We start from the raw sequence: 14,960 nt of genomic DNA on the forward strand, positions 1-14,960 counted from the left end.
CGAATTCCATCTGGGGGCCTCTGCCTGCTGGAAGCTGCTGGGCTGCGGGGCCATTGTGTGGGGAGGCTTAAGGGATTTGGGGGGACCCGGGGAGCCGAGAGGCTAGCGACCTGGCCAGGCTCAGTCTGCTCAGAGGGGCCGAGGCAGACGGAGGGCTCGGCAGAATCTGCTACTCAGGTAAGGACTAGGCGTGGCCCCCTCCTCCCCCCAAACATAGGTGGCTGGGACTCCTTTCTTTCCCTGGGACTTGGTGGGTCCTAGCCTAGCCCCCTTCTACCTCGAATCTGGGAGTTCAGGCCCCAGCCCTCTCCTTCCCCCCAGAGACTTGGTGCCCCAAGGGGCAGGGAGTGTCTAGCCCCTTCCCAGTTTAGGACTGGGATGTCTAGGCCCCGAGCCTTGGTCTCCCCTAGGACACATAGGTCTAAGTCCTCAAGCTCTCCTCCCCCAGAGCCAGGGGTCCAGGTGCCCAGTTCTTTGCTCCCACTGGGACCTGATGTCCCAGCCCCCACCCCCTCTCCCCACCCTAGGATTTGGAAGTCTAGGTCCCCAGGTCCTCCTCCTTCAAACCAGGACTCAGATCCCCCAGCCCTCACCTCCCCCAGGACCCGGGAGTCCAGCTCGTGACCCTATTTCTCCCCTCACCCACAGGTCACCATGTACAGCTTCATGGGAGGCGGCCTCTTCTGTGCCTGGGTGGGGACCATCCTCCTGGTGGTGGCCACGGCAACAGACCACTGGATGCAGTACCGGCTGTCAGGGGCCTTTGCCCACCAGGGCCTGTGGCGATACTGCCTGGGTACCAAGTGCTATCTGCAAACGGAGAGCATTGGTGAGGCTCCGGGATGGGGTCTGGGCTCTGCCTGGGACCAGAGCCTCCCTCAGGGCAGAACCTTATAGCAGAAGGGCCCCCCGTTTTGCAGATGGAGAACCTTGTGGTTCAGAGAGGGAAAGGGTCCAGCCCAAGGGTCACACAGCAGGGAAGGGACAGAGTTGGGATTCCAGTATTTTTTTTCTGGTACAATTACAGGATGTACTGATTTAGAAGTTAAGGAGAAAGGTGACATTTTCTGGCATGAAATAGAGGTCAGGTAACAGCAGTTGGGGCTGGGGCTGACAAAAGAGCATTTTCCAAATATTATGTGTCAAGAACTCTGTTCAGTACTAGGAGGATGCAGAAGCAATAGAGACCCTAAATTTGCTATGCTAGATGAGGTATTTTTTAATATTTGTTATGAGCCAAGCCATGTAATACATACGTGTATATGTATACGTGTGTGTATATATGTGTATATAGATATATAGTGTATATGTTGCTGCTAAGTCACTTCAGTCATGTCTGACTCTTTGTGACCCTATGGTCTGTAGCCCACCAGGCTCCTCGTCCATGGGATTTCCCAGGCAAGAATACTGGCGTGGGTTGCCATGCCCTTCTCCAGGGAATCTTCCCAACCCAGAGACAGAACCTGCATTTCTTATGTCTCCTGCATTGGCAGCAGGTTCTTTACCACTAGTGGCACCTGGGAAGCCCATATAGTGTATGTATTACACTATATATTGCAAAAATGGGATAAAAATAGTTCTTACAGTAGATGGACTAATGTGCATGCGTGCTCAGTTGTTCAGTTGGGTCCAACTCTTTGCTACCCCATGGACCATAGCCCAACAGGCTCCTCTGTCCGTGAGATTTCCCAGGCAAGAATACTGGGGTGGGTAGCCATTCCTTTCTCCAGGGGATCTTCCTGGCTCATGGACTGAACCCAGTCTCAAGCACTGCTGCTGCTGCTGCTGCTACTGCTAAGTCACTTCAGTTGTGTCCGACTCTGTGCAGCCCCATAGACAGCAGCCCACCAGGCTCCCCCGTCCCTGGGATTCCCCAGGCAAAAACACTGGAGTAGGTTGCCATTTCCTTCTCCAATGCATGAAAGTGAAAAGTGAAAGTGAAGTTGCTCAGTCATGTCCGACTCTTCGAGACCCCATGGACTGCAGCCTACCAGGCTCCTCCATCCATGGGATTTTCCAGGCAAGAGTACTGGAGTGGGGTGCCATTGCCTTCTCTGATAAATTATTATAATGTACTATGTATCTCTGTGTACCTCTTTCCCTATCTGTATATATTTGTATGTATGTACAGTCATCCCTCAGTCCCTCAGCATACTCAGAGAATTGGTTCCAGGACCCGTAGTAGATACCCAAACCCCTGGATACTCAAGTCACATAGTCAGCTCTCTGTATCTACTGTTCCACAGCCATGGGTCCATAGCCACAATTCTGCATCTGCGGATTCAACCCCAGATCGTGTAGTACTGTATGTATTTATTGGAAAAAAATCTGTGTGTAAGTGGACCTGCACAGTTCAAACCTGTGCTGTTCAAGGGTCAAGTGTATATATACACATATATATGGAAGTTGTGAGTGCTCAGTCATGTTCAACTCTTTAGGACCCCGTGGACTGCAGCCCACCAGGCTCCTCTGTCCCAGGGATTCTCCAGGCAAGAATACTGCAGTGGGTTGCCATTGCCTTCTCCAGGGGATCTTCCCAACCCAGGGATTGAACCGGAATCTCTTGCATCGCCTGCATTGGCAGGCTGGCTCTCTACCACTGCGCCACCTGGGAATCTCATACCTGGAGAGAGAGATACATAGAGATATATACTATATTACCTCACATATATTATATAATATGTGTTATGTAATATATTAATGATATACAGTGTATCAAATGTTCTATATTATATGTATCCAGTGATGGCAGTACTGGATAATAACTGGCACATATTGTTACTGTGCCTTACATGCTATACTAAGTACTTTGCCTGGATTAACTCCCTTAGTTGTCCCAACAACACTAAGAAGGCAGTTCCTTTGTGTCTATGAATAAGACGGAATACATGACCTTGAAAAACCAATTCTTTTGCAAGGGGAGGGGGTTGGGAGGAGGAGCCCACCTTCCCTGAGCCCTGTGATGTGACAGGCTTGTGGCAGGAGATTTCATCTACCCCATCTCACCAAACCTGCCCATTCACTAGAGCGGCAAACTGAGGCGGGAGGAGTGGAAAAACTTGCCCTGGGCTACTGGTTTCAGAGCCCCATCTGCCAATCATGTGTCTTTTTAGGATCCCATGTATCTCATGGGAGATGGCTCATGGGACATGTATCTCATGGGAAAAAGGCTCATGTATCTTTTTCATTTCTGGCTGCATCCATTGTCACACTTCTACAATTCCTCCTGATTCAGACTGGGAACCACCCCACCCCACCCCCCGCCCTGGGATGCTCTGAGTTTCTTCTCTGTCTTATCTTTGCCGGGGAAGGGAGAGAGGGAGGCTGGATGGAGGTCTTCGGTTCATTTGACACCTTCATGACCCTGAGACTGAGGGGCTCAGGGACAACCTCACCCCAATAGATTTTTGAGTATTTGCCCAAACAACTGGTTTAACTTGTTCATTCATTGTATGACTGATGTACTCCAATCACCAAAATTAGAGCAGGAGTTCTGAGCGTGCTTCCTCAGGGCCAAACCCAACCTTAGACGTGTGTTCATAACATTTTTAAAGTTTCCAAAGTCGTCGTCATTGTTCAGTCGCTAAGTCGTGTCTGACTCTTTGTGACCCCGTGGACTGCAGCACACTAGACTTCCTTGTCCTTCACTATCTCCTGGAGTTTGCTCAGATTCATGTCCACTGAGTCAGTGCAGTGACGCTATATAACCATCTCATCCTCTGCCACCCCCTTCTTTTGCCTTCAGTCTTTCCCAGCCTCAGGGTCTTTTCCAGTGAGTTGGCTTTTTGCATCAGGTGGCCGAAGTATTGGAGCTTCAGCTTTGGCATCAGTCCTTCCAGTGAATATTCAGGGTTGATTTCCTTCAGGACTGACTGGTTTAATCTCCTTGCAGTCCAAGGGACTCTCAAGAGTCTTCTCCAACACCACAATTCAAAGGCATCAATTCTTCAGCGCTCAACCTTCTTTATGGTCCAGTTCTCACATCCACATACAACTACTGGAAAAACCATAGCTTTGACTATATAGACCTTTGTTGGCAAAGAGATGTCTTTGTTTTATAATACGCCAGTGTTAAAAAATCTGGAGATTTTACATTAAAATCTGGACCTCCAGCTCTTGTTGAAAATTCCGGTTTTCAAGCCTTCTCTGGATTCATGGTCAGCTGGGTATGACCAGCAGGTGGCCCCAAGTAGTTAAGACTGAGAGTTTTGAGCTTGACTTTCAACTCTAGTCTCTCTGCTAATGGTGGGACCTTGGGCAAAACACTGAGCCTCTCTGAGCCTCTATTCCTTCCTTCACTTGAAAAAATGGGCAGGAAAACACAGCATAGGACTCTTGAAAGGAATAAATAGGGTCATACAGGAAAAGAGAGCCTGGTCCATACTTGATAGTTGCCAAGTGGAAGTTGAGATCATGAAGACTGTTCTCAGGGATCTCCATTCATTCAACATGTTTACTGAACACCTACTACATGCCAGGCACTAGATGCTGGGGATACAGCAGTGAATGAGAAAGCCAGACCCTTGTCCCTACAGAGCCGAAAACTCAGTGCAGAGAGTTAGACATCATAAACAAGTTAGAAATAAACAAGTGGGACATTTTTAGATATGGGCAAGTGGTATGAGGGAAGGGAAAGGGAACATGAGAGAGAGGGTAGACAGTGAGTAGCAGGGGGATATGGGAAATTGGTATTCATTCATTTACTCACTCATTCATCCAACAAACATTTCTCCAGACTCCTGTTTAAACAAGCCTCTGCTGGGCATGTTTGTGATGTGGAATCAACCAGGTACTTGTCTTCAGGGAGCAATCAGGCTGGAGAGGGAGATAGACAAAGAGAGTCTCAAACCAGAGGAGGGAGTGTCGATGGTGCCTGAGGGGTGAGGGAGTGCTTCCTAGAGGAGGGGATCTGGGAGGTGGGCTTTGGAGGATGAATAGGAGTTTGCCAGGTGAAGAGGGGGCCATTTGAAGAGCAGTGAAGGAAGAGTTGGGTCAGGGATATGGAGAGGGGGAAGGCATTCCTGCCCTCAGAGGTAGCAGCCTTCCCTCTGAGGGCAGGGGCAGCACAGCAATGACCGTGGGGTGCTCTTACAGCATACTGGAATGCCACCCGGGCCTTCATGATCCTGTCCTCCCTCTGTGCCACCTCTGGCATCATCATGGGCATCGTGGCCTTCGCTCAGCAGCCCACCTTCACCCGCCTCTCCCGGCCCTTCTCTGCAGGCATCATGTTTTTCGCCTCCAGTGAGTGAACCGCACCCTACACCTACCCCTCTCCCTGACTCCCTGCCCAGCTCCAACCCCCACCCATGCCCACCCCAACACTGCTTCCATTCCCCACTGCTCCTCACTCTCAACTCCACCTGCACCGGAATCCCACCTCCACTCCGAACAACAACTTCATGACTATTTCTAACGCTCGTTGATTCCTATACCACCTAAGTGTACTGCCATTCCATTCTGGCACTCGTCACCTGGAGCTGGCCTCAGACCCCACAGGCTTAAAGGCACAGTTCCCAACAAGACTGCCCCTACTTCAGCTGCAAGTGGGGTTCCCAGCCCACTTGCACTTTTGATCTTCAGCTACAGATTCAGGGGTTCCCAGGATCCACTCAGGTTCAAAAATTTGCTGGAACAACTCACAGAACCCAGGAAAGCATAATACTTAAACATTTCAGTTTTATTACCAAGAATACAGCTCAAGACCAGCCAACTAAAGAAATGCATAGGGTGAAGCTGGAGAGAGTCCTGAAGACACAGTTCCCATGCCCTCTCCCTACAGAGTTGGGGCTCATCACCCTACCCTCCAACCCCAGCACATCCATATGTTCACCAACCAGGAAGCCCCAGTGAGCAGCAGTGGCCTACATTTCTTTTGGTTTCATTGCATCATGGGCCACCTGATTGAGCTCAGTCTCCAGCTCCTTTCTCCTCCCCAGAGGTTGGAGTGATCCCAGGTGGCTCCAAGTCCCAACCCTCCATCCTACGGTTGGTTTTTCTGGTGACCAGCTCTCACCCTGAGTCATCTCTGCTCGTCAATATAAACTCAGGTGTGATTCGAGAGGCTCAAGAGAAACAAAGACACTCCTATTACTCAGAAAGTTCCAAGGATTTAGAGTTTCCCTCCCAGAAACCAGAGACGAAGACTAGTCAGACTCTTTATGACGCAACATGACCCCACCCCATGCCTGCCCTTAACCCTACTCCCCATTCATTTTTACTCCTACTTTCAACTCAGCCCCCATCCTCATCCTTATCCCTCTCTGCATCCATACCCCCTTCTCAATCTCATTCCAACTCCCATCTCTAAAAGCAAAAAGTTATGTCCGACTCTTTGTGACTCCATGGAACTGTAGCCTGCCAGGCTCCTGTGTCCATGGGATTCTCCTGGCAAGAATACTGGAGTGGGTAGCCATTCCCTCCTCTGGGGGATCTTCCTGACCCAGGAATCGAACCTGGGTCTCCTGCATGGCAGGCAGATTCTTTGTCTTCTGAGTCACCAGGGAAGCCCCATCTCTAAACTCAACCCCATTCCCACACACACCCCCATCTCCCGCCCTCTCCAGCCTTTTTCGTCCTGCTGGCCTTGGCCATTTACACTGGAGTCACCGTCAGCTTTCTGGGTCGCCGCTTCGGGGACTGGCGCTTTTCCTGGTCCTACATCCTGGGCTGGGTAGCCCTGCTCATGACCTTCTTTGCAGGTACCAGGTTTGGGGGTGGGTCAGTGTCTGTGTCCCAGCCAGCAGCACCCAGGAGGGCAAAATGATGGGGAGTCCCAGACAGGGCGCCCAGCACTGAGCCAGAAAGCAGACTCCAATCCCTGCAGACAATCAGGGAGAAAGGGAATACTGTGTTGGGATCTTGGGCTGGCTGGGGAGATGGAGGGTTGGGAGGGCTTAGGGCGGGGTCCACTGGGGTCTCTTCTCATGCAGGAATTTTCTACATGTGTGCCTACCGGATGCATGAATGTCGGCGCCTGTCCACTCCCCGCTGAGCCCAAATGTGTGCCCCGACTGCACCTGGAAGTAGAAGTCTGGTCACTGAAGAGGAGGGGAAGGGCCTAGAGGCCTGAAGTCCTGGTTCCTAGGGGGCGTGAGGGGGCTTGGTCCCGGACGCTGGGTGGGGACCCCTGACTCCTGTGTCCCAAGGGGAAGGGAGCAAGACTGGGGCCTGGGGGAGGCAGTTGAGAAGACCTACAACCCCACCCGCTGGGGGGTTGTTAGAGAAATGGGATATCCATTAGAGCGGCTTTTTGGAGTCTAATAAAACTGGTTGAAACTACTGAAATGTGGTCCCTGAGGGCTTGGGGTAGAGAGAAAGAGGGGTGATTGTGGTGAATGGGGCAGGAGTGGTTGTATTATAGTAGCCCAAGCTGTTTGATTCCTGTAGGGGTGGGCACCAGAATAAACCACACAGGCCCCTGCTACTAGGTTCCACTTCTTCTTTATTTTTTTTTTGGGCCACATCATGCAGCTTGTAGTAGCTTCCCAGGTGGCATTAGTGGGAAAGAATCCACCTGCCAATGCAGGAGACCTAGGAGACGCAGGTTTGATCCCTGGGTTGGGAAGATCCCCTGGAGGAGGGCATGGCAACCCATGCCAGTATTCTTGTCTGGAAAATCCCACAGACAGAGGAGTCTGGTGGGCTACAGTCCATAGGGTCGAAAAGAGTAGGACACGACTGAAATGACTTAGCACATATGCACGAGTGCAGCTTGTGGGTCTTAGTTCCCCAACCAGGCATGGAACCCAGGCCCCCTGCAGTGGAAGCATGGAGTTCTAACCACAGGGTGACTGCCAGGGAATTTCCTAGGCTCACTCACAACTGCTAGGAAGCTGATGTATGTAAGTCCAATTCTTTTTTTTTTTTTTTGGCTGCACCAGGTCTTAGTTGCGGCGGCATGCTGGGTCTAGTTCCCTCCCCAGGGATGGAACCTGGGCTCCCTGCATTGGGAGCATGGAGTCTTCGCCACTGGACCACTAGAGAGGTCCCCGTATGTTCTGTGTGTGTGTTTTCCCCACATCACCAAGCAATTAACTCAATTCAGATACAATCTACCTGAAGAAACTGACAGATCACACAGGTTAAAGACAGCCCTGTAAGACCACCCCCCACTACAGACACCTGTCACACGTCCAGGTTGCCACCTGTGCTTCTGAAGGGCTAGCAAGAGATGAGAGATCCCCACGACCCCCTGAGGGGGTTCGATTCATTTGCAGCTCACAGAACTCAGAGAAACGTTGTACTTACTAGGTCACCAGTGTGTTATAAAAGAATCTAACTCAGAACATCCAGATGGAAGGGATGCCCAGGGTAAGGTAAGCAGGAAGGGGCCTGCAACTTCCATGCTCTCTCCAAGTAGGTCACTCTTCCCACCGAAAGCACAAGTTCACCAACCTCAGAAGCTCTCTGAACCCTCTCCTTTTGGGCCGCTATGGAGGCTGCATTACTCAATTATGATTGAGAACATCATTGGTCATTGGTGACTGAGTTCAATTTCCAACTTCTCTTTCCTCCCAGGAGGCCAGGTGTTGGGACTGCAAGTTCTGACCCTCTAATGGAGTGCTTGGTCCCCCTGGCAACCAGCCCCCTCCCTTTGGTTAAGGAGGGGTGGTCCCAGTCAGCACACTAATATAACACGAGACACCTTGATTGCCCTCACAATTTAGGAAATTTTAGGCTTTAAGGATCTGAATGCCAGAAAGTTGAAAGTGAAAATGTTAGTCACTCAGTGGTGTTCGACTCTTTGTGATCCCATGGACTGTAGCTAGCCAGACTCCTCTATCCATGGGATTTCCCAGGCAAGAATACAGGAGTGGGTAGCCATTTGCTTCTCCAGGGAATCTTCCCAACCCAGAGGTTGAACCCAGGTCTCCCGCCTTGCAGGCAGATTCTTTACCATCTGAGCCACCAGAACTTACTTCTTTTTTCTAGATGCCGGAAGTGGGGACAAAGACCAAAATATACTTATTATACATCACAATATCACAAGAGGATAATAGGATAGATGACAACATCTGTGGGACTTTCCTGGTGGTCCAATGGTTAAGACTCTGAGCTTCCAATGCAGGGGGCCTGAGTTCAATCCCTGGTGGGGGAATTAAGATCCCACGTGCTGCATAGCATAGCCGGAAAAAAAAAAAATCTGTGAAAAAAACAATTTCCTTGCCTACTCATGCCATCTCCAGTTGGTTCTCCCAACTTCCTGTCCCTCCATGGATGAGCCCCTCCAAGAATAAACACTAGAAGTCTGACCTGCACCTCCTCCTGCAGCTGCCTCTTCATCCATCATTCATGACCTTGACCTTCTCTTCATTCACTCATTTGTTAGTTCATTCAACAAACTCATGCCTACTGCCATGAGATTTACTAATGCTTATCATAAAACAATAAGACTGTTTAGAAAGCTAGTTCCAATAATAAGAATATTTATTGCAGCCTATGTTAGGAACTGTTATATTAATAGAGGCTTACTCTCTAGACATATTTATTAGGCCCTCCTCAAATAACAATAATACTGTATTTATAGAGGCTTCCTCTAGTAATTATAGCAATTGAAGTCTTCCTCTTTTCCTCTTTAGAATATATGCTGCCAAAGCAAGCACAAAGTCTTCTTTAATTATAATTTATTGAAGCCTATTTAAGTAGAAATATTTACTGAGACTTACTCCAGGAATTTATAGGGGCTGAAAGCTATGGTTTTTCCAATAGTTGTGTACGGATGTGAGAGCTGGACCAGAAAGAAGAATAAGCGCCAAAGAATTGATGCTTTCCCACTGTGGAGCTGGAAAAGGCTCTTGAGAGTCCCTTGGACTGCAAGATCAAATCAGTCCATCCTAAAGGAAATCAACCCTGAATATTCATTCAAAGGACTGATGATGAAGCTGAAGCTCCAATACTCTGGCCACCTAATTCGAAGAGCTGACTTATTGGAAAAGATCCTGATGCTGGGAAAGATTGAGGGCAAAAGGAGAAGGGGGGAAACAGTGGATGAGATGGTTAAATGGCATCACTGACTCAATGGACATGAGTTTGAGTAAACTCCGGGAGTTGGCGATGGACAGGGAAGCCTGGTGTGCAGCAGTTCATGGGGTCACAAAGAGCTGGACATGAGTTAGCAACTGAACAACGACTCTAGTAATAACAATAATGTTATAATTTCAGACTTACAGCTTCAACTACTAGTTGCTCAACATTCCCACTCGAAGAAGCATCTCAATTTTCACATGTCAGTCTAAAGCTGAGCTCCTGATCTCTCTCACACCCCACATCTGCTCTTACCAACATCTTCCTAAATGAGTGCAGGCTCAATACACATGGACTTAGTTGGTCCGTGGCATGTGGGATCTTCCCAGACCAGGGATGGAACTCACATCCCCCACCACCCACCAGTGGCAGGTGGATTCCCATTCACTGTGCCACCAGGGAAGTCCTATTTTTAGTCTTTTGAGGAACCTCCACTGTTCTCCATAGTGGGTGTACCAATTTACATTCCCACCAACAGTGTAAGAGGGTTCCTTTTTCTCTGCACCTTCTGCCGCTTTGTTTTTAGACTTTTAAAAGAATTTTTATTAAAACATGATTCATATCTTGTCCCCCTTCTGCTCTAAGTCCTCCAGTGGCTTGGACCTGGAGGTAGGATGAAGGTAAAAATGGAGAGGTGTGTGGATTGAGGTAGGAATTACTGGGGTGGGGAGAGGCATGAAGAAGGAAGTAGGGGTAGAACTGGTGTAGGTATAGAAATGAGAAGAGGGTTAAATGTGAGGATGGATTTGGGTTTGGGGATGGGGTTTAGATTGGGGTTGGGTTGGGATTAAGAAAGCAGTTAGGTGGGAGGAGAGGGTTGGGGTTAAACTCAGGAGTTTTATATGGGTTGTGTTTGGGCATCAGGCTGAGGATAGAGTTGGGTTTGGGAATGAGAATGGGGTTATGTTTGGGGTTTGAGATGGGGTTGAGTTTGGGGTTGGAGTGGAAGTTTGGGATTGAAACTGGGGTTAAGGATGGGATTGACAGAATTTCCTGGTGGTCCAGTGGTTAGGATTTGGGGACCTGGGTTCAGTCCCTGGTGAGGGAACTAAGATCCTGCAAACCTCAGGGTGCAGCCAAAAAGAAAAGATGGGATTGAGTTTGGGGTTGGGTTTGGGAATGAGAATGGGGTTGGAGGATAGGAATGGGGCTCAAAATGGGATTGGAGCTGGGGTTAGGATGAGGTTGGGCTTGGGATGGGGTCGAGATCACAGAGGAGGATATTTCCCTGGTGGTCCAGTGGTTAGGACTCTGCTCTCGCTGCCAGGAGCCCGGGTTCAGTCCCTGATTGGGGAACTAAGATCCCACAAACCACTGAGTAAGGCCAAAAGAGAAAATGGGAGAGACGTGGTGGGGAGAAAAAGAGGAAAAACAGAAGATCACAGATGGGTTCTGAGCATGTGATCATCACATGCCCTCAGGCCAGACTTCCTGAAGCCTGTCCAGCTGCTCCTCACAGAAGCCGGGTCCATCACCGCTTTCGAGATGGTGCCGCAGCTGCCCATGACCGGGATCTCCTTCCAGGAGCCTCCGGAGCGTGTTCTCAGGAGTGACCAGTTGCCCAGGTGGTGAGGATCTAGATGGGGGCCAAACTCTGCAAACTGGACCCTCCAGCTAAGGAAGAGGACCGGCCTCCTGCAGTCACTCTCATTCTCCCCTTCGATAGCTGTCCTGGGACTGTCGGCTCAGTTCCTCTTCAGGACAGCAGTCCTGTTCCAGGTCACTCCTGCTTCACAGAGATAAGGTTAGGGTCTACGCCTCCCCACCCCCCGGGGCCATGACACCTTCCCCTTATGCCTGAGGTGGGGCCCAGGGCCTGACGCTGGTTGAGGCAGGGAGGGCCGGAAAGTCTTGCCCTGACATCCTTTACCCATCCCCCCTCCTCCCCCGGACCACAGAAACCCCGATCCCGGTGACGAAGCCCACCAGGCTGAACGCCTTACTCTTGGCCGAGCTGTTTGTGAACTCATTTGTATCAGGATGTGGGCATGTCTTCCCCTCTGCGAACTTTCAGACTGTGGTCACTGTCTATCTTCCCCCACAGCACAAGCTCCAAGCAAGAAGCCGGGAGTCTGAGTTCAGCACCTAGAGTCTAGGCTTCTAGCACCTTCCTCCTACAGCTCCCAGCATCCTTGCCAACTGCCCCCTCTCTTTTTGCAGAGACCCTAGAATTGGGGGCCCCCACCTCCCAGAACGGAAAATTGCAGAATCACAGGAAAGCATGATGCATTCCCCCAACTGTCTCCCTCTAGTCACACCTCCCCTCCCATCTAACTCACACCCCAGCCTCACTCACCGCATGCCCCCTCTGCTCACCCCTCTACCCACCCCCCATCTCTCTCTCTCACCTTTTCCAGGAAGCCCCTCTGGTGTGGAGGCCCCCAAGGGCAGCAGGTAGAGAGGCTTCTGTGGAGACAGACAAGTTCCAAACCAGTGACAATGCGATATCTTCAAGGCCAACCCCTGCCACCACCGTCCAGGGCAAGGGAAACCTCAGAGAGGGGCGGGGTTGGGGGGACGGGTGTCGATGCAAGCCAGGAAGGCAGGGTGTATCACACAGAGCAGCTGCCTGGGACAGGCTGAGACCGGACGGGCCTGACGTTGAGGAGCAAAGACCACCCCCCAGCCACCCCTAGCGCTTGCTGGTTTCTCTTTCTTGAGACCAGAGGACCCAGGAGTCTGGGGCGGAGGGGGAACAGACTTCCTCCTCTCTCAGACACCCAGGAGGCTAGATCACCAGCTTCGTCGTTCTCACCCAGGACCCAGGAACCCAGACTTCACCCCCATGGAGCCCTGCCGGTCCTTGGCCCTCCTCACCAGCTCCCTGGGCCTGGTGTCCCTCTTAGTGGCCGTGAGCACGAATTTCTGGTTTGCGGCCCGGGGGCCCGGGTTTTCATCTCACTCGGGCCTCTGGCCCAGCAAGGATCAAGTCTCAGTAGCAGGTAAGGGCTGGCGGGGTGGTCTTGGTGCAGGGAAAGGCCTGCGGGGACGGGCAGTCAGGGGTGCCATCTCCGAACAGGCTACATCCACGTGACGCAGAGCTTCTGCATCCTGGCCGTCCTGTGGGGCCTGATCTCCACGGCCTTTCTGGTCATGTCTTGCATCCCTTCACTGTCTGCCCCTGGACGCGGCCCCATTGTCTCCACCTTCATGGGCTTTGCTGGAGGTGAGGACTCAGTGCTGGGCTTGGGGGACGGGGAGGTAGGGGTGCTGAGGAGGGGGAGCTGCTGCAGGGGGGCTGAGCCGACCTTCATGTCTCCATCCCCAGCCCTGTCCTTGATAGTGGCCATGACGGTCTACACCATTGAGCGGTGGAACCAGCCTGCAAACCCCCAGGTCCAGAGCTTCTTCTCATGGTCCTTCTACCTGGGCTGGGTTTCAACTCTCCTCTTTCTCTGTACAGGTGATTGTGATTGCTGCCTGGGGAGTTCTGGGGCTGGCTTGAGGGGCTGGCTGGGGTGGAGTGGGGGCTGGCTGGGGGGTGGGGAGGGCAGGCTGGGGATGGGGCTGGCTGGGGGCTCTGAGGGAGCAGGCGAGGAGCAAGTATCTAACTTTTCTCTGCTACCCCAGGTGGCCTGAGTCTGGGCGCTCACTGCACGACCCACCGGCCCGACTACGAGGCCGTGTGAACCGAAGGATGGCCTTAGAGCTCTGTTAAGCAACAGCTGGCTCTCCTTCCAGCCAGCCTGCCCTGACTCCCAGCCTGCACAGGCTTCTTCCTTTGTGGCTTCATTCATTCAACAAAAATTTGCCGGGATCTGGTTATTCAAAGGGTCATGCAGCTGCGACATAAACCGATGACATGCCAGCTCCATGGTGGGTGACGCCGGGCACCCAGAGGGGAGTCAGTCCTGCCACCTGCCCTGCCCTCCAGGAGCTCCTACCCAGTGTGGGGACCAGTCTAGGCTCGGGCATGGCCCCAGGGCCCTTGCTGTCTCTCTTCTTTGTCCTTCCATCTCTTTTCTTCCCTGTGTCTTTTTTTTTTTCTTTTTGGCTGCATGGCATGCAAACTTCCTGGACCAGGGATTGAACCTGCTCCCCCTGGAGTGGAAGCACAGAGTCTTAACCCCTGGGCCAACAGGGAAGTCTTTCCTGTATCTTCCTCTTTTTAGTTCTTTTCTTTCGGTTCCCTCTCTGATTTAGTCACCCTGCCGTTCATCCTTAGTCCTTGTTCATTTCATTAATAAATTCACTCCTTCAGCTGGCTTTTCCTGAGCGCATCCTTTCTGCTGCGCCTTCCACCGTGGATGCCGAGGTGACTCAGACTGGGCCCTGCCTGCCAGGGGCTCCAAGTCCCACGGGGGCAGGCAGAGCCCAGGGCCGGTATGGCAGGAGGACTGGCTGTGTTTAGGGGAGAGGTGGGGTGTGGGGGTGAGCTTTCTGGGGAGACTGTGTTTAGGAACTTCTCCAGGGCCGAGGGAAGGTAATGCAGGCAGAGGGACCCCAAAGTGGAGGCATGGAGAGGCTGGGAGTTTTCAGAAGATGGGCAACAGCACTTTGTGGTCCACTGTCGAATGTGAGGGGGTGACAGGAAATGAGGATGGGTGAGAAGTAGCACCTTTAACCCCACAGTTGACTCTCTTGAGGGTGATGGGGAGCTAAGGGTGGAGCAGGGGAGGGACAGCATCTGGTCTGGGTGCCAGAAAGCCCCCTACTCTGCACCCTTCCCCCCAACTCTGGAGGCCAGAAGGGGAGAGAAAAAAGACTGGCAATCCAACAGGAGGGACATGAGACAGGACAAGGTTGCACTGGGGCCAGGGCACAAGAAGGAAAGGAGGAGCCAGAAAGATTCGGGGCGGGGGGAGGGACTTCCCTGGTGGAGAAGTGGACAGGAACCCGCCTGCCAATACAGGGGACACAGGTTCGATCCCTGGTCCAGGAAGATTCTACGTGCTTTGGAGCAACTGGGCCCACGAGCCACAACTACTGAGCCT

The 14,960-nt window shown here is 51.8% G+C and overlaps 2 protein-coding genes across 2 annotated transcripts; both read left to right on the plus strand.

Moving 5' to 3' along the window:
* The first annotated feature begins 36 nt into the window (after positions 1-36).
* Positions 37-7,282, plus strand: LIM2 (lens intrinsic membrane protein 2). Its single transcript, XM_027515320.1, has 5 exons — positions 37-177; positions 649-829; positions 5,095-5,244; positions 6,567-6,701; positions 6,933-7,282. The coding sequence occupies exons 2-5, from the start codon at positions 655-657 to the stop codon at positions 6,992-6,994; spliced, it is 522 nt and encodes a 173-aa protein (XP_027371121.1). The 5' UTR covers positions 37-177; positions 649-654; the 3' UTR covers positions 6,995-7,282.
* Positions 7,283-11,472: 4,190 nt separating this feature from the next.
* NKG7 (natural killer cell granule protein 7) lies at positions 11,473-14,232 on the plus strand. The gene is made up of 5 exons (XM_027514973.1): positions 11,473-11,770; positions 12,786-12,968; positions 13,046-13,192; positions 13,295-13,429; positions 13,597-14,232. Exons 2-5 carry the CDS (start codon positions 12,812-12,814, stop codon positions 13,653-13,655), a joined length of 498 nt encoding a protein of 165 aa, XP_027370774.1. The 5' UTR covers positions 11,473-11,770; positions 12,786-12,811; the 3' UTR covers positions 13,656-14,232.
* Positions 14,233-14,960: the final 728 nt, after the last annotated feature.

Source organism: Bos indicus x Bos taurus, chromosome 18 (assembly GCF_003369695.1).
Source record: "Bos indicus x Bos taurus breed Angus x Brahman F1 hybrid chromosome 18, Bos_hybrid_MaternalHap_v2.0, whole genome shotgun sequence".
Lineage (NCBI taxonomy): Eukaryota > Metazoa > Chordata > Mammalia > Artiodactyla > Bovidae > Bos > Bos indicus x Bos taurus.